Source organism: Spodoptera frugiperda, chromosome 25, assembly GCF_023101765.2.
Source record: "Spodoptera frugiperda isolate SF20-4 chromosome 25, AGI-APGP_CSIRO_Sfru_2.0, whole genome shotgun sequence".
Classification (NCBI taxonomy): domain Eukaryota; kingdom Metazoa; phylum Arthropoda; class Insecta; order Lepidoptera; family Noctuidae; genus Spodoptera; species Spodoptera frugiperda.
The window spans coordinates 4,912,721-4,933,182 of NC_064236.1; the positions used below are offsets into that span (position 1 = coordinate 4,912,721).

The 20,462-nt window shown below is 35.5% G+C and overlaps 1 protein-coding gene across 2 annotated transcripts; it reads left to right on the forward strand.

Annotated features, from left to right (window-relative positions):
- Positions 1 to 800: 800 nt before the first annotated feature.
- LOC118267415 (forkhead box protein F2) lies at positions 801 to 20,462 on the forward strand. Of its 2 annotated transcripts, XM_035581403.2 has the most exons (3): positions 801 to 1,838; positions 14,055 to 14,136; positions 17,971 to 18,109. In XM_035581403.2, exons 1-2 carry the CDS (start codon positions 1,118 to 1,120, stop codon positions 14,102 to 14,104), a joined length of 771 nt encoding a protein of 256 aa, XP_035437296.2. In that variant the 5' UTR covers positions 801 to 1,117; the 3' UTR covers positions 14,105 to 14,136; positions 17,971 to 18,109. The 2 variants fall into 2 exon arrangements, with proteins under 2 accessions (XP_035437296.2, XP_035437287.1); XM_035581394.2 differs by lacking the exon at positions 14,055 to 14,136 and having other exon boundaries at positions 811 to 1,838; positions 17,971 to 20,462.

The window sequence follows — 20,462 nt, forward strand, 5'->3', positions numbered from 1 at the left end:
GTGACGTGATCTGTCTATAAACATGGTACTGCGTATGATGCACAGCTGATACAGTACCTATGTAGTATGTGCATCGGAATGTCTCGTTCTAGACTAAGGACTATCAATGCCAAAATTACTTCCTATTATAGATAAGAAGGTGTGTGGGCGCTGCCGAACAATAAACTCCTTGTTGTATTATCAATCTCGGTGTTTCTAAGATGCAGCAATTTATTTTAAAACACAGCGTAGCGTCATAGATTAATGTGCAGCAATAAAGTGGAAGTTTATTTAATAAAGCTCGTTACAATGTCTTCCTCTTCATTCTCTTCAATGGTGGGAAGAACTGCCAAACGCCATTGATTCTTCATTTTACGGTTCCTAAACTAAATCATATGTTGACCGAATAAAGTTGGTTTTCGATTGGACTCTTTAGTTTACACGTGTGCGAGTAAATAAATCCGGCAAGTTTAATGCAAAACTTTTGGTTTACGCTTTATGGTAAATATTTGGTGTACGTCGTATAACTGTTTTATAGTTCTAGTAAAATGTTTGGTTTAATTGTGCTAGGTCAAGAGCGGGCGTTCGACAGGCGTCCTTGCGACGGGTAAATATTATTGTCTAAGCGGGTTTTCCGCTGTTTGGGTGTTTGTATGAGTTTGTGGATGATACAGACGGGGATCCGCCAGTGCAATGACCGCACTCATACACATGACCACACATCCTGTGACCAAACACTCTGAACCGCCAGTCTGTTCTAGCTACTGACATCTTAAATAATAAATACTCAAAGCATTTCTTGAACTTACCCAAGATACCGATGGATTCGGTGAAAAAACGTCATTTTACAGGACTTCTTCTCAGAACAAGTTGCTTATATATTTATGTAACTTATTCTCGTCGAGCCAGTTAAGGCAACAAGTTTCAGTCTCTCTTCAGTTTTTGCGCGTGATGGGTTAGCGTTTCAGCGAGTATCGGTTTGCCAATAAGCTGGAGTATAGAGGCGGACGTGGGAGTGGTGCCGTGAAGCGGTGGGGCGGCAGCGGGGCGGCGCTGGGCGGCGCGCGGCGAGGCATTCGGAGGCGGCGCGCGCGCACTGTAAGCTCGCACGCGTACCGACGCACACGCACGAGCACGCATGAAGACCGAGGACCAAACCACGGAGGAGGCGGCGCGCCGCGCGCCTGCCACCCGAAGACAAGAAAAGCCACCCTTCTCTTACATAGCCCTTATAGTGATGGCTATACGACACTCGCCAAACAAAAGATTGACACTCAGCGAAATCTATGCGTTCCTGCAGCAACAGTTTCCATTTTTCCGCAGTTCATATCAAGGCTGGAAGAATTCTGTGCGCCATAATTTAAGTTTGAACGAATGTTTCGTGAAATTACCCAAAGGCTTGGGCAGGCCGGGGAAAGGGCACTACTGGACGATCGATCCATCATCAGAATTTATGTTCGAAGAAGGTTCGTTCAGAAGAAGACCGCGTGGTTTCCGTCGGAAGTGCCAAGCGTTGAAGCCTCAGTTTGGAAGCGGGAGTTATCTCTGTGGGGGTGGCGTGCCGGCCCTGCCACCGTCACAGCCGACGGGCTACGAGCTCGCCAGTGGCAGCGGAGCAGGGTCCAGTGGCGGCGGGTCCATAGACTATGGTGCGTGCGCGTACTCCCACGCCAGCTCGAGCCAGCAGCTGGCGTACGGCGGGGAGTACTGCGCGTACGGGGCCATCAACGAGCGCGAGTGGCCGCTGGCGTACGGCGGCGTGGAGGCTGGGTACCGGCCGCCGCCAGCCTCGCCGCCGCCGCACCACGACCTGCCGGACCTCATCCCGAACTATCAGTACGCTGTAGCTAATGAACATGGTGAGTACTATATTATTTTTAAGATTAAAGTAAACCATAAAAAGCCTCTTTCTGGCTCGGCCTTCTAGTTAAGGCTGATCACGACATTTAAGTCCTACGTTCAATATTTCTACTTCTAGTTATTTAGGAATGCAGTACTTAATTTTTCATAAAATCAGAGGCACGTTTTGCCTACTCTAATTAAAGAAATATTCATTTATTGCCAATGAGAGTACTAAATGAGTTCGGGCAAACTAATTTGATATTCTTGCTTCAAGCTTAAATGACTACCTATTTAAAACAACTATCGAATTATTTAAGAAGTAATTATTATTTCTGCTACACATATTTACTTCAAAAAATATTTTCAGTACAATAATCCAAATTATTAATAAAGAACCTACTCTATTTCTTTTTATCCTACGTAAAATCAAATGCAGCTAGTTACCTGCTATCATATGGATTTTATAAATAATTTGTCACCAAAGCAACGGCTCCAGCCGTGTGGATTTTAATAGATTTCTCTCAAGTAGGCCTCGATTTTGTTGGAATATCGGGATTAAAAGTACTCTTCTATTATTATTACACTGAATTCATTTACAAAAGTTAGAAAAATTCTAAATCGGTCAAGTATAGTTATGGAGCTTATTAAATGCAAGGAATTAGACAAAGCTTTCCTCTTTTTAATGACATAAAAGAAAAGCAAAAATATATTTTTTGTAAACTATATAATACCAACAAATAACAATCTTACACCTTACACTAACTTACCCACAATATTTACTAAACACTAAGATCTCTTTTCAAGAAGAAATGGCGTAAAATATAATCATTATTGTCATAAGTGCTTGTAGGAGTATTAAACAGTATTTTATAAAATAAGTTCAAATAATTTCAAATAAATACTGCAAAGGCTTCTACACCTGTTATGCTGAAAAAAGGGCAGTTCAACATTCAAATCAAAGTCAAATTATTTATTTCAATAAAATTAAACTATAAATAGGTACTTTTGAAGTTTCAACAAATAAAGAAAGAAATAATAGCCTGTCAGTCTGTACGTACCAAAGTGTAGTATATAAAAAATAATTTGCATTTATTACTTCAAAGAATGTCAAAAAGGTGCTCTAAAGCTTTTCATATTATTCTTTCTTAGTGATTGGTTAGCAGAATTCTCAGCACTGATATAATTATCTAAGTATTACTTTCTAAACAACACGTCTTGTAAACCAATCAATGATTTTCATTTAATATTGTCAATTTAAAGTGTTATTCTGATATCATTATTTGTTTTATTTCACTTTATTCAAGTTATGTTTGAACGTCTGTTTAAAAGTCTTATGTTATGTAAAAATTGTTTTAATTTAAGAATTATTTAATTATTATCTTCTGGATTTTAAGTTCTTTAAGTTAAATAATTCTTTAAAGTCTTTTGAATAATGTCCATAATTTGTCTTAACATTCTCCTTTTAAGTTACTACGCGGAACATTGAACATTAAATACCGTAAGTTGAATATGAACGTTTTATGATCTAAATAATTTAATAACGTGCCAAATTATTTACTATGCTTAAGCTATTGAGCTCTTATGTTATATTTGCATCAAATGCACTAAGCTGTAAATACTTCATTAAATTTAACGCATCCTACAGTAGCTATGCGATGCGACGGTGAAGTGATGAGACGTAAGTTGATCACAAGAAACTCTAAAGGTTTACTGAAAATAATAAATACAATTATTCTATTATTTGCCTTTAGAAAAGGCGTGTCAATGTTGGACACTTTAATTTGTGACAGAAATCTTTAAGCTGCTTTATACAATTGAAGGTATACCAGATAATTATGCTACGTTGATGTGGATGCGTTTGGCTTCCAACAATCATATTCATCGATACACACAGCTTAGCACTAATAGAAACTTTGCGGCGGCGCATCTTTATAGCACAGATGTGCTATAAAGATGCGCCGCCGCAAAGTTTCGAGTAAGATTACTCGCACAACTATATAGTTTAGTATCGGTGGAAACGGTCACATAGTTTCACAGCTTAGCTATTACATCTTCGTAGCATAGCTACATAAAATCTCTGGGCGAAAAGCAGCTCTCTCCCCAGCTCTTATATACGTGTCTATCTGTCTGGAACATAGTCATTCGTAAAGTAACAAGAAAAAGGGTAGATTTGTTAAGTAGAACATTAAGATTTAGTAAGAGTCTGTCACTTCTTCTCGCCTCACTCAAGGCGGGAGACAAATTGAATTGCTGAATTTTACTCCTTAAAAAAGATTCTGTAGTTTTTAAAGTATAGTTTTAAATTAAGTTTGTTATGTTACTTGGGCTCTAACAACTAAGCAATGAGCTTATGGCCTTGAATCAAGCACAAATCCGTTCTCCGCATTATTTCGAAGAATTTTAGAAATACTTTTCTGTATCTTATATCGAGTAATCTAATGTTCAGCCACTTACTTTTACAACCACTTACAGACGAAATTATTATTAATCGATCACAATTCAAAAAAGTCTAAAGCGATAATCGTTTTAGACAGAAACTCAAAAGAATTAATGGATTGATATCGGCAATTAATCATCGAAACAGACTGAATAGTGGAGAGATATATTTTCAAATTCATTTACACAGTTTTGGGCGTCGTAAATAGAAAGCTATTAGACTGATTTCGCTATAAATACTCATTAGACGAAACTCATTATGCAATTAACCAAGACTTGCACTCGGACGATATTTCTAAACAAATTTATTCTAAGACTGATTTATAGGAAGGTTGGGTATAAATGCGACTGCTGCGCACAAGGTCGCCGTGATCCCCGGGTCGAGCAACGTATTATTAGGTGTTTTCTATAAAAGTACTGATGGAATTTAGCCCGATTTACTGCCGTAACGCGCTTTAGTACAATCGTACAACATGAACCTATTAAACATAATTATGTTATATACTAATTGGCTTTTACTTCATTAACGTAGTCAAAAGAAAATACTTCCCATGTCCAGTAACCAAAATCCATCAACAAAAATGGGAAAAATGCGACGTGAAATAAAAAGAAAACATAATTTTAAAGATTTTTTACTAAATGTACGATAAGCAAATCTTTGTCAGAAATAATTTTGCAAAACCAAATAACCAATTAATTTCAGAATTCAACTAAAAATATAAATTTACTGCTATCATTCCATTTTCAAATGCATCTGGCGGACACTGGCCATCTAGAAACTAAATCGGCAGATTACCTAAAAAAAAAACTATTTGCCACAACTAAAATTACAAAGGAGGTTAAACACACAATTGGTCGAAAGTTACCGAATAACGTAGTGTTGCCACACGCATAGATCTTTTAACAAGTATTGAATCAGATATCCTGTTGGGAGGGAGCACCACTCGAGGCTGGGCGATGACGGCTCTGATCCTGAACTCACCTCGAGTGGGTTCGAGTGGTTTGAGAACAACATTACGCATACCCCGTAGTACCCATTCATAGTTAAAGTGACGCACGGTAGGCCGAAAATAATTAAATAATTAATGCTAACTGTTATGCTAACATAGGAATACTTTTACCAGCTTTTTTATTTGGTGTAAGACAGACAAAAGACACGAAAATACGATCTAAGGAAGATATTATAATATTTTTATTAGGAGAGTCGAGGAGAGTGAAACGTGAACTTTCTTGCGTACTAAGTTACAAGTCATGGTCAGAAACTTGTTGCGCCGAAAATAGATCAATTAACACCTTATTTAAATTTTGTTCGACATCATTACCTAATAAATTATTTTTCTTGTACAACTACCATTGGTAACAAAGCTTACGGCGCCCGCCTGATGATAAGCGTCGCAGTAGCTGATACCGTAGCCTAAGTAACATTCCTATTTTATTTGCGTTTGTAAAATATCACGTTTATCCCTTAAAGAGGTAGACAGACTTTGCTAAATCTTATAGTTAACTATAATATTTTCTGGACATATCAGTCGCATTGTAGTAGGAACAAAAATATAACTTCCCCTAGCTACAAATCCAGTATCTATCTTAGGTCGTCTGTAGGTGAAACGCACACGTAGACAGTTGCATCGCTTCCTTACACATACGAGCTACACCAAACATGCGCACTTTCGCAAACGACTTCCTTCTGTTTACTAGTCCCCTAGTACTCCGTTTCCATAAAGCTGCCTCCAATCAATAACTGCACCAAACTAAGAGTTGCGCTGTAATCGTCTAGGGTGCAATGTATTGATCACTTGGGGCTTGTAATCGGCTGAGGTACTAGGGTATCATCATCTAGTAGGATGTTACTTTTAAGGCTGAATGTTTTTACTTTCAAACAACTGTTGCTTCGGTTACTACGGGATGGAATAGACATTAATTAAGTAGGTACTTATTAGTTATTTAGTGTTAGGAATTTAACGTACAATTATCATTGAATGTCTTACTACTTGGTTTCGCCGCAACTGCCACTGGTTTATATATAGGTATTCTAAACAAATGTTAAGTGTAACATAATGACACATTTTATTAACAGGGTAGACAGAGGTATTCATATTAAAAGTAACTTAATCATTTAATGGGAATACATAATATACCGTACCTAGTGACATTTCGCCAATAATGTTATAAGTGTAGATCAATGACAAAGTATAATGACAAGGGACTATTCATAAATCGTATCCATCAGACACTAAATGATAAATGATAAATGATATTTATTTTGCAAATAGGTTATAATATAACACTTTTACAAGTCAATCTCTAAAATAACTAGATGGGGCCGGCCACTTGTAATTACTTGATCAATGAGGTTTAAATATTAGTATTTCTGCTGCGTGATGCAGTGACTGGGCAGCAACTTATTGTATGCAGATTGTATGTATGACCAAGTTTTAAAAAAATACTTATTACGTAGAATGTAATAAGACCTTTGTGTACATGCCTTGTTATCTACAGAAATATGACTAACCTAATTATGATAAAGCCCGACCTCTTAAAAATCGATAATGCATCTATTAATCATCTTTTATCGAGCCGAGCAATTGACACCTACTTCAAAAATTTTAGAGCAACGTTCGAGATTTCAAGTCGTTGAACAATTAAGATTAAGCAACTACTACTATACTGTACCTATTTATTTCTTACTCGTAATGTGAATACACAAAGGTCACTATTGTTTTTTTATACCTTTAGGGACCTGCAGCTGTGCAGGGAAACTTAGGTACTTAGGTGCTTGGATCACAGAAAGTTAGGTACTAGGTTAAATATACATCATGATCTGGCTGTTAAACAGTCAAACATTTCATGAAATGTAACTACTAGTATTCCAATACTTACATTACATTAGCATTTCAAGAAGTAAAAATCTACGATATGGATTCGACATGTAGATTTAAATTAATAAATTGATCAGTGTACATAAAATCTCTTAGAAATGTTTTAAAGTTGATTTATGACAATAATAAGCTCGTTCCAACATAAAAACTGCGCATTTTTACATCTAAAAATGTACCTACCCTTTAGAAAATTAAAAGCCCGTTGTTACAAATTGTTGAGTGAAAAACAAAGTTATTTAAAGGAAACCTTATTTTCCCCACCAGGTTGCCCAGCAACCCATAACGAGGTATTACCGGTTGCATAGCAACCAAACTTTGTACCTTTTTGAAATAAGAACATTTTAAGATATTCGGAGAAACGTGTTCGTTAAGATTCAATGTTTTTAAGTTGAGTTTATTTACGTAGGTACTCATTGTTTTTCTTTTTTATTAAATATAGGGGCCTAATGTACAGTGTAATTTCCTGAGCTCTCGCAATTTAACTACAAATCGATTTCACTCATTTTTCAACAATTATATTGTTTGTTACAAGAAGGTTACAAGGTGATACAGAGAATATTTCCCAGAATTATTTAAATTATAAGTCCAACACTATACATTCTACTCTTTGTTACCTAACAACAAATTTTAATTATAATTTTATTAACTTGGCTTTCCTACTACTTATTCGATTTCACGACAGTAATTATTATTTCTGTAACGCAACCAGTAGCGTCATACATGGTGAAAAATGGGTATCACATAAGTACACCTCTGAAAATCCAATCAGGGAAATGAAAACCGCGATATTTGAAATCGTATTGTGACTAGTTGCGAAGCTTTCTTGCACTTTACTACGCATGCGGTTAATCCTCGGTTGACGTCATGTACCCTTGACGACCACAATGCTATCTACCACCTCCACTTTATGGCCTCCTAGTACTGATTTTATCATATAGGCCTGAATTCCATACAGAAATTCCGAAACTAAATCCTGCATTTTTATAAAAAAAATACCGTAAAAACGCAAGCCCTGATCCTCACACGGGTTGGAAATGCCGCGTGCGTTGACTGACGTACTTACCGCGTGTTGCAAGGAAAACGTATAACCTCCTGTATGTTACTGCGATCCTGGTAGCGTATGGTTGTCGAATACCATCCTATAACGATAGAACCATGTCTGAGGTCATAAAGGTTATTGAGGACCGATCGATCATTGCACTTGTAATGGAATATATCTATGTTTCATCGACTCTTCTCATGGTTTTCACAGAAATATGGTATTTTTTGGGAAATGTACTTAAAATGTGAATGAATTTAAACTGTTCTTATTAAGGCTACTGCTATTTTAGTGTCATGGTGGCCTGGAGGTTTAAGATGCAAACCCGCATTGAGCAAGCGTGGTGATTAAAATATTTTTCATGGTTCTTATGGAACAAACCTTTAAAAATCTACTCAATATAATTCACAGCTACTTTTTAGAGAAAAGGATCAACTGATTATTAAAATAACGTATTTTTTGTCGTTGTAACTTAGGTAGGTATTTTAAACATATTTATTGGTTTTTTCAAATTATTACAAAGCTTATTTTTACCACTTCAGAGAATCCTTAAATAATTACATACGATCAATGAATCCTGAAATAATATACAAACGTGATGTTCCTTGCCAAATTAAAACACACCCGCTACATATGCAACAAAGCTGCTAATATAACACCTAAAGATTAAGGCGCAGTGTACATAGATGGCCAATAAATACTGGAGTTCTGAACAGGGCCGGATAATAGCTGGTTTATGGCCGCCCATGTGCACATCGGCCCGTTTCTGAGAAGCTGCAACACGCCCTTACGACGCTCGTAAAAGCTGTGGTATAACATGTGCAATGCCAACGCCTGCACTGGACTGACTCTGATGCTTGGCTTTAAAGATCTTTGCTATAGTGCAGGTTTATATCCATTGGATGTGAATCATTGTTTTGTTTTTTCGATATTGTCGTTGTTGTTGTTGTGAATTAGGTGGACTGTGGGAGATTGACCGTATATAGAATAAAGTCAGGCGTTACTTTGCGGAAATCCATGCTACACTCACAATACTATAGGTTTTAAGATTTCATTCCGCTTATAGACGTATTTTCAGCATTAATGTATGTAGACCGTAGTTTATAACAAACAGTGGCTGTTAAGAATCCGTTACCCCCATAGTCCTGATGTAATTAATGTTTCTCACAGACTACATAATTATGTTATCAATATTTGTTACTTTGCATAGAAGTCATGTTAGGAGGTTTATGTTCAGTGGTGGACATCTAGCGGGCGATAAGATGATGATGATCATAATAGATAACTCTACTCGTTGAAAGTGCGACATTTTAGTATTCTAGTTTTGTAATTAACTCGGTAGTTGGTGTATCCTAGCCCTTGCCCTGGTTCGACCACAACTTAATACTAATAAAAGCAATACTTGCATTAAGTCTGTCTCAAATTGGAATTAAATTCTATATAGAGTTATCACTAGTTGCAGTATTTCGCATCCACGGCTAATTTTGGTTAAACCCATTTTTACTCGAAAATATTTTGTAATTCTAGTTAAATTTAAAATCATCTTCGATACAGCACAATAATAAAAATAAAATTAGTACCTACGTGTCTACCTAATGTCCTGAAATAGGCAGTTACCGCATTAAAATGAGCTCAACAATAAAACATTTTTATAGTTATCCTATAAAATCTCTGAGGTTTTAAATTAACAAGTGTCGGGTTCACTGTTCGATGCATTCAAAACTATAACGTCACAGCTTTCAATCTTCGACGAGGTAGGCAGAGGTGCATGCGTACAATGTAACATTTTAGTTATTTTATCAGTCCTGAGTAAAATCGTGTAAGTATGTATAATAATTATAATATAGATCGCAGGTAAGATCGTTCATACCTGCGATCTATTAGAGCATACTCTATTTATAGTGTACCTACGTAAGACATACATCCTGAATCTTCTCGCTGTCAGATTTCCTTTCTGTATTTTCACTTGATTTTGCTTTACCACGATCACGGGTGCTTTTTCGCCAGAAATGTGCTAGTAATGTAGGTAGTTATGCAGAAATGTGCTATGTAGCTATACTACGTAGATGTAATAGCTAAGCTGTGAATCTATGTGACCGTTTTCACCGATACCAAGCTATGTAGCTTTGCGAGTAAGATGTTCTGTGAAGATACGCCGCCGCAAAGTAGCTGTACGAGGAAGATGCGCAGGTCGAGTATGCGAAGTGTCGATAGTAGAAAAGGCACCAACAACACGCATCTTTCCATATAAAAACCTATTTTACCTGCACCAGTGCTAAGCTATTTGTACTAATGAATATGATTGGTGGAAGCCAAACGTATCCACAGCATCGTAGCATAGCACACCTCCGGTGGAAAAGCACTAACGCTACTCCATTTTATAGCATTACTTTACTATAACAATAACCACGATCAATCTGAATATAGGATATTCTGTTAACAATGTACATTGCTCATACCTCCTGGAAATAGTGCCGACGTAGCTGAAGGCAGTTACTTACCAAAACCATATTCAATTTCAACGCGCGGATACAGTATACAGTGTACAATGTTAAAGTAAATACTTTTGTCTTTTTTACTGTAATGAATGCTTCAGTATAATTTTCTGAAAACAAAGTATCTGGAGTTGTTAGTACATATCCAATTCAACCAGATCACCAGACGCAGACTTTGAATACAATTTACTTGAACACAAGATGAACATAAAAATATAAAAGTTGAGTGAGAGAGCGTGGTGTGATGTATTTTAGTTTACGTGTGGATAATGGCGTGTTAGGCTGCGTACGCGCCGCGCCGGGCCGCCGCTGCCCGTAGTCAGCGCGCTACGAGTATGATGTGTTTACATGAACGCCCGTTTGTTCAAACCGTTTGATCTTTATAAATGCAATAGGTATTTCATAAATATCGCCGTCGGCGGAACTCTAACGCTTGCTTTAATAAAAAAATCGAGAATGATTTTTAAGAACGACAACCTTGATACTCTGTTTATGCTCGACTATGGGTGCTCAGTTTATGAGCAGTTTTTGATTTAACGTAACTGACGTCTGTTTGAAAATTTTATTTCAGTCGGCAGCGCAGTGAGCGCTGTCTGCTGTCGCCGTCACTACGGGATTGGCCTTTCTCAGGCGTGAGTAAGCCTCAGGTTTCACAAAATTTGAGGTGTGTTTTAATTTACGATTACGATCTGACGGCCCTGCCTGGTTGAGGTTTATTTGTACGATTACTTTTGTTATTCTCCGAAGTAACTAACTTTGCATTAGTCACTTTGGATTGTGCTAATGGACTCGATTTCCGATGTTTAATTAAACGTTATGTTGTATCTCAGTTCTTATACGACTACTTCTGCAGTAATGGCGGCAGATATGTTTTATAGCTGCAAATTAATAATTAGATATTGTTTGTTGATATAGTTCGTGGAGATGACATCTTCATTACTTTTTGCCCTATCTTACAGTTACATTAGTTTTTAATCACACTTAATGGAAAGCGTAATTTTATCTCGTTTTTATGAATCTGGGTCAAGAATTTTATACTTCTCATTTGCTATCATTTTCTGGTTTTGAGGCCGAGATTCATAATTTACATGCGTTAGCAATTCAACAGATGCATCGGATAAAATATATTCGCAGTTGTATCGGAATCACAACTGTAAGATTTTAAGAAAAACAGTGCTTACTACCAGGAAATAATAATGTACCAAGTACATTATTTTTGAAAAAATATTACCAATTTAATCTCTAATACAATACTTTCTCACATTATTAACTATTTAAGTATTGCGCACAATAATAAGATATTACAATAAACATTCTATGCTACAGATCTTTTCAAATTGCTTACGTTTGATTCTCTTATTTAGTATCCTTTGCCTGGTTTCATAGCAACACAAGCAACGGAAAAATTGGCTTTCATTGTAATATATATAACATTGTATAAAAAATATTATAGATATACAATCTCGAAGACAGACAAATTCCTCAGTACAATAGAACACACAAAAGTAGTACTAATTACACAGTATTCAATGTTCACAATTCACAAAATACTAATTCGAATCGTTTTCCGGTGGGTGTTAAAACAGTTGTATCTGTAAATAACTCATCTTCGTTATTGTTCTATTTGTATTCGATATAAATAACTCGAGTAATTGACACAGATCGATGCATTTGACTCGATGTGTGCGGTCCGAAACGAAATCGATCTCTCGACAACTTTACGGAGAGAGGTGAATTAGGAAACCGTACAATGAGTGTTAATGTGGGTACAGTTTTAGAAATTAAAAAATAATTTTCTATACAATAATCATATATTAGTCCTGCACTATAAGTAACCTACTCTAATTAAGGTGAACCTAAATAAAAAATACTTGTTAGTTTAGGACTAACAAGTATTTTTTAAGGAGGAAAATCATCCAATGAGTTCTTCCGCCTTGATCGAGGCGAGAGGGAGTGTCACAATCCTACTGACTGAAAACCGCCCCGTTTCTACTTCTGCTTTTCGAGCCGGAGCCTCGGTAAACCCGCTAGGTAGTCCGCAGCTCCGGAAACCTAACAAATAAATGTGCTAAAGTCGCGGGATCCGTTATAGCGGCTATGTTATACACATTACGATTTAACTGTGCAGTCTTAACTTTACAGTCGAACGTCGAGCAAACTGTTTAACTGGACAGTTTTAACTGAATCGAATTAAGAACAGATAAAACTGTACAATTTGTACAGTCCGACTGTACTAGTTAAATCATTAGGTGCACACTATAGTGCATTAGCATGGTATTACAAAGAAAAAGTATACCATAATTAAATGTTCAGTTCTAAATTTTTCCCATTACTAACTACCTTTCTTGTAATTAGGTCAATTTTACAGATGTAAAAACGTCTAGGTGTAATTAAAGACATCATAACATCTTGACCGATCTGTCTTTCTTCTGTTCATTTTGAAAGTAGGTTAGACAGGGCTCTGAGTAACAGCCAAGGTTTTATGGAGTTACTTAACTATAAAAAATGTAATTAACGTTCTATTTATTGACGTGTTATTAGTAATATTCGTTTTATTTTTCAATTTCACATTTAAACTCAGGATTACCTATTTCTTATCTTGATACATTCCCATCTTACATTATTGTACCTACATATTTTTTGCTTTCATAATCGTGTTTCAAGTCTTTCTATCTATCACATACTTTCATCAAATCGCCAAAATGTCGGTTAAAAATTATCTACAAATGACCCAATAATTTTTAAATAAATTTGTTTTCTATTATATTTTTAAGTTCAACGATAAAACAAAACGGAACTACATTGTTATTTATGTAAAACCAATAATTAAACAAAACATTGGTCATAATTTGGTTAATGGGTGGTCCCCGTCTATGTTAACACTAACAGATTTAGCTCGCTCCTACCATAAACATGCAACCGAAAAAAAGTAAAAAACAGATCATCCCTTCAGTTGCTTCAAACTGCAGATAAAAAAGTTAACCCTTTCATATGGCAACCTTGACCCTTGTTTACATAAAAAAATGGTTCACTTTTTTCTTAATGTCAAAAGTCTTGGCGGGCAAAAAATATGTTCGCAGATTTTAAATTTCGAACGCAGAGCCCATAATCTGTCAAATTTTATATTTTTTACTACGAGAACTACAATTTTGAAATTTCGAATGAAGAAAACATTATTCTTTTATTGGCTTTATATTCATTTCCTGTGTAAAAAAAGAAAAGTAATACCACAAACAAAACGAGTTTTATAACAGCTATAAAATAAGTCATTTAGTTTTTATTTCATTTAAATTCTAATCGTAATTATGATCTATTTGGCATGTTAACAGCAATACTATTGTCAAAGGCATAATAATGAAAAAATAAATATTTTCCTTGATTTAGGGAGGATCGTTGGCGCAATACCAGAATACCATTCACCGTTTGTGACTTGAAAGATTATGGTTCATCGATGTTTTGTAATCAGGTATTAACATTTTGAAGTTGCTAGTCTCACCGCGAATTGTATTCTATGTATTCAAAGTAATCTGATGTACTTGAGACTTGTAAGAACAATAAGTGTGCGTATTTTAAAGATAGCTTGCCTCCTTTTGGTTAAATTTTCGTTTGAAGGGAACTTCTGAGTTCTAAGTAAATAATAAACAATTTTCAATGTACAACCAAAGATTACTTTGCATTTATTTCGTGTTTTCTGGAATATTGCGTCTTCGTGAATCCTTAATGCCTGCGAAACTCACGAAATTACAGCCATTCCTAATCGGTCCACACAGCATCGCATTCACATACATCCGACGCGTCGTAAACGAATGTAATTAGGGAAACATGCATGGACTAATATAAAACGAATTATCCAGTTTTATTGCTTCAATGACATAAAAAATATTTTGATTACTATCATAAATTTCCGGCATTCAGGATTCACATAATTCGCTAGCGAACATATTACATTTTTTTAATTACATTTCTTCATGTGTGCAAAATAAATGCTGTGCGACTTATGCGAATTCTTCTGCGGTTAGCTGCAGGAGTAGACAATGTTCCCGATGCTCACTCCACGTAGGTACCTGGGTGTGCCACTTAAATTCCAATAAATCTATAGTTAAACTGTTAAAGTAATGTAATTCGGTAACGGGTCGGCGCGGCCGCTGCGCCGGCGCACATCTCTCGTCGCCTGCCAACTTGAGAGCAATTTATCCCATCGGCGAGGCCCTCTCCCTGGCGTGATCTATGGCCTTTAAAAAGCGATGACAAGTAACGGAATGTTAGCTTATGAAACAACCGCAGAGAGTAACTGACACTTTTATTTTTCATTATAAAAACTTACATAAACAATTAAACAAAGACTAGTTTTAGTATTCCTAGAAATCGTAACAGTGGCCGCTATGTATTTATTACCGAGGCGAACTGCTGAAAAATATTGATAATCTTATGCTGTCTCACTCAACAAAGTGAAATGATGAATGTCGTAATCAAACAATTTCATTTCGGAATTTATATTCAGCGTTCCATAAACTTCTTGGAAACGTAATCGCGAAACTGGGATACACTTGTAATGTACAAATATATCTGGTAAGACTTGGGTATGAACAAAGTTCTCGGAATTTTTTAAGTCGAAGTAAAATTTTATTCCTAAAACCGCCCCAATTGGAAGCTGTTGCTAGGTTTGTTTAAATTATGGCGATTAGGTACCGAGGCGTGCACGTGGCCGACAACAGACGAGCAGCAGGCGGCCGCGATCGATGGGAACTTGTGTACCGTGCAATTATAGCCTAACATCCACATATTTTATGTGAACACGCTGGTGTACGTGAGGTTTTACGCCGTCTTCACATTTATTATATCAACGCGTTGTCAGCGGTGCACTGGTTATTTTTTCCACGGAGTTTGTGGTTTCTGAAAACCGTGGAGTTGGCTCGTGAATATTCTTCGCTGAATAATTCTGCAATAAATTAGAGTGTTTAACGAAATTGATGAACAATTATTTAAGTAGAGATTTATATTTTCAGCTGCAGTATTGCGTTCATTCGGTGATTGTATCTCTTTGTACAATGTAGCAGGATGAATCCACTTCTTTTAAGATCTCGTTTCGAATCACTTCTGAATTACTGTTGTTTGATCATTCCCGCGTTATTTAGAATTAATTGCACTCAATAATCTAATCAAAGTAGGACGCCATAAGAAAATTTGTCTATACTATGGTCAGTTAGGCAAAACATCACGATTTAATTCCTAAGTTAAAAGGGGTGAGATTTTTCAGCCTATGAAATTAGTAGTAATACCTATCTATAGCAACTGTCAGTTGTAATAGACTCATTATAAGCTAACCCCTGCCTACCCACGCAGTTGCCTCACGAACTATAACCAGTAGAAATGAGGTATGTAGAGTCGCTTTGAAACTAGAAACCTCTCAAAATTGTCTAGGTGAACCACAATAAATGATGAGGATAGCTTCATCCAAGTCTACTTCTCGCAGTCAGAACGGTAATGGCCGGACAATCAGTTCAACATTTGTAATTTACTATTTCTTTTTGCATATTATATTTTACATTACAAGGATCGCAGAAGAATGAAATAATGGAGTAACAATAAAAACGGCTAGGACCATTTTGTGGTCAGTTTTTCAGAAATATTTTTAGTAAATTACATGTGGGCTACGAAAATGTTTCGACCCAACACTCATTATAATATATTACACGTACAGCCATAGAACACGGATGCGATGGTAACTCATAATATATTGCCAACTTGTCTCACAAAACCATATATTAAATGCAATTAAGATAAATGCATTAAACAAAAGTTTAACAAACGACTAGACACATAGGTACTGTAGATACTGTACTAGTAGCCTGTAGTAGTATACCCTTTACATAATCACGGGACCACAGGGTCCCGGACCTTTGGAAGGCGTACGAGGGGCCGAAGCCAACTCGCAGAGGCCCGTTGAACAATTTTAATCTAAATATAATGGGACATCACCTATTATTATAAGATTTGTAAAGGCAACTCACAGAAAATTCTCCAGATTTTCATTGGCTTTTTATAAGGGGGGGAAATCATCCAATTATTTTTTTCGCCTTGGGCAAGGCCAGAGGGAATGTCAGACTCTTCACTAGCGCGCAGCAAAGACGGGAGCGACGTCAATGCGAAAATTTAACGCAGCATGGGCAATTTACCTTAAGTATTTGGTTTTTCCATTTTACGCGTGATAATCTTTGTAGAAGGTAAAAAACAAAAGTTGGCAGGTAAATATTGAACTCACGAATCCGAAGTGATCGAAATTAATAATCGAAAAATGTTTGATTTGTTTTTTAACTTTCCAATATATATTTTGATTTCGTCCAATCTTAAAATGTAAAACAATAAACGTCACTGCATCCTCGCGCCTGGTGTGATGAGGACAGACACCACACACGCCGCACACAGTAGGTACACAGCACACAGAACAGCTCTGATGCTTACTCAGTACCTACGTAGGTACCAGCAAACATCTGTTTCGGTGGAGAACAATTTTCCTTGTGTTTCACCATAGCATAAGCTTTATTTAAATTAAAATCAATTCGTAATTTGAAAGATAACAAGCAATGCAATTGATATTTTACTGACTTGTTCAAAATGGTTGATATTTGTAATATCTGACCCAAGAAATTACTTCAATTGATTCTCTCACGGAATACAGAAAACATACAAGTACCTATTTATGAATAGTAGCTGGTACCTACATAGCTAATCTTACTTATTAACATTCGTGGTGTTATTGGTTTACCTACATGTAAAACAACACATTAAAAAAAAAATATCTAATTTAGAATAAATGTAGTGACTTTAAAATTGATAAATATTGATATTTCAATGCGTTCCAAATTGTATTGCTTTTCCTAAAGTAAAAAACCAAAACATTGTCTCTGTTAAACTAAAATGTACAAAACTCACAGTCAAATGTTTTAATTACAAACTTTGAAGTTCAATCCCGCACTGTAAAAAAAGCAAATTGTTTTTTATGTCAACCCTAGTGGTCTTAAAACTACTGGTACTGTAGTCTGTACTTCATGAATAACAGGATATTTCGTATTACGTAACGTTTACCTTAGAGCTTTGCTTTTTCTATACAAAGTCCTTATGAAAGCTTCAAGTAAGTTTTCTCGAGTAGGTATTCTAATCATTGACGATTGATTTCTTACACTGCGAATATATTTAAGTATTATGTAAAGAGCGCTTGGAAAATACATCATGACGTCATGCTCGGCGAACTAATTACTTGCATATGTTGATACAATAATATTATCCATATTGTTTGCAGGCTCAGCCCCGATGTTCGCCGGGATGAGAGGAGTACACGGCCAGATGCTGTCTGGTGGGTCCTCGATCAGCGGTCTGGGGGGCTTCGGGCTGTCCTCTCCCCTCCCCGCACTGCCTCCTGAACGCAAGGTGTACTCCTCGCCACCACCGACGCCGCTGCCGACTCTGCCGTCACCCGCCTCCGTGCCCACGCCAGGACCACCGCCGTCGTCATCCAGCTCAGTCCACACGTACTACCAATAACCAATATTTTTATATCCCTTTGTATATACTTTTTTAACGAGGCCTCTACGACTGTCCTGTGTTGCGGGTGCAATTGGCACCTGGAAAAGCTTCTTGTGAACGGTGCAATCAACAGCTTTGCACCACCAGCTGTCGTGTCTAGTTTAGATATAATATAGTAGCCTATCGTAATATAATAAGTATATTAGTGAAAATGTAGGCTATAAGTACTTACTAACGCCTTTAGTGAAGCGAATACCTATCACACTTAATAGTAGATAACTAGGTGTCTATCTCACGGTAGGTAAACTTACCCACATGTATTAAACGTTCCGATTTACTCAGATGCATACCGATGTCATTACAATCCATTACATTCAGTTTACACTATCCTAAAACCAGGTTGGCATTGGCCTAACAATTATTTGGCGCTTGTTACTATTTTACTTGTCTGTTTTATACCCTGCATACTATCTCTACATTTTAGAAGCCAGGTATAAACCAGGTTTAGAAAATTTAAAAATGAATGCTTAAAATCTTTTAGATACTATACTACAAATAAGAAAGTCATACTTAAAGTAAATTTTGTAAAAAAGATTTTATTGCCAAAGTATAAACTTAGATAAGAATGATGAATAAAAAATTTAGGTTTAAATGAACGTTTTAGGTAACTACTGGAAATTAGGTAATTACTAAATATTTAAATTGGCCAAAAACAAAATCAAATCTTTTTCAAAAACGATCTCTAAGTGCCTTATATATTTAACTTTAGAAATTTTAAATATTTTCTAACATAAAGACGTTATATTTTCGGTACTTACCTACTTGAATAAAATATATCGTGTACTTCATGTTATGTGAAAAAAAAAACGTTTGCACTTCAAAAACCTACTACCTAAAGCATTGATAAAGCATTATATAGATGTTTCAAACAATAAGAAATGTCTAAACAATTATTTATTTTCTTGTTAACTTCGTAAGCTTTGTCTGAAGATCGATTTTCATTTAAGTAGAGAAGAAGTATATAAGGGTGTTGAATCTGATAGAAAATAAATCGCTTTGACACAGTTCTAATCAATTATTTCTAATTAATTATATCTAATCATTTTATTTTGTGACTCCAACAGCTTTATTTGAACAACACCTGTAATTGTTTTTAGTGTAAATTAATACATACTTAATTAATGTAGAACGCTTAGTTTACAGAATGCATTGATTTCCCATTCATTTAGCTATGTCTGACTATCTGATGTACCTTCCTAACTAGTTAGCCTACTTAAACACCCTTTTATCAACTAATGTATAACACCAAATACATTAACTTACATCAATTTATCTGCAAAACTATAAAAGCCAGAATTTGGACATTAGAAGTACGAAATGGATCACTAAAATCTAACTCGAGTCGTTTACCTAATCAATGAAAGCAAAAGAAAATAATCTATAGTCATATCTGATAGAATTCATTTAATCCTTTGAAAATTAGATTACTTACAAACAGTAAACATTGTAATAACTTATTAGGTACTGTTTTAAATGATGCAATGTACTTATTTTTAAACATTTTTGCAATTCTATTATTGCGCCTACCAAAACATGTTAACTTTATGTTGCTAAAATTGTACTTATTGATATGCGAAATAAATCAAGTAATGTTAATATCTAATGATTTAGGCAAAGAAAGCGACGTCGTTGACGATTTTTGTTACAAAATATATAATTATGTATTTTATATAAACATTTTGAACATAAGCATATTATTTTTGTAATACTTGCTATGTTTTAATTTAAATGTAAGGTTTCATAAAAATGTGTAATGTTCGCGAGAATCAAAGATTTCACTAAAGATGTATTATTTTAGTAGTTACTTATTATAATCAGTGATCATTAAGTAGGTACGAGTAGTAAATAAATGTAATTCTTACTGTAGAATATTTATCAAAGTCATTAGTGAATTGCTAGAATAAAATTAATTGTAAGTGACACAAAAGTATTAGATTATTTACTTATAACGTACATTATGTTCTATCTCATATTCACACTGTTTTGGTAGATAATATTTTATGTGACATTGTGTTAGATACCTACAGGCACAATTTATTTTAATAGTTGTAAGCTGTTTCTTTATTTTAATAAACTCTTTTAATTATAATATTATCTGTCTATAATTTCATTATTACTTTCGTGAGACATACAAAATAATAATTACAAACAAAGTCTTCAGCTTTATAAACGAGAATTAGTGAATAAATAGATATACCTATCCCTGTA

Bases quoted from the DNA above. Each gene is read 5' to 3' on its own strand.
- LOC118267415 (XM_035581394.2), top strand. From the start codon at position 1,118: ATGAAGACCGAGGACCAAACCACGGAGGAGGCGGCGCGCCGCGCGCCT. The intron at 1,839-17,970 runs GTGAGTACTATA...TATTGTTTGCAG, and splicing joins CGCTGTAGCTAATGAACATG to GCTCAGCCCCGATGTTCGCC.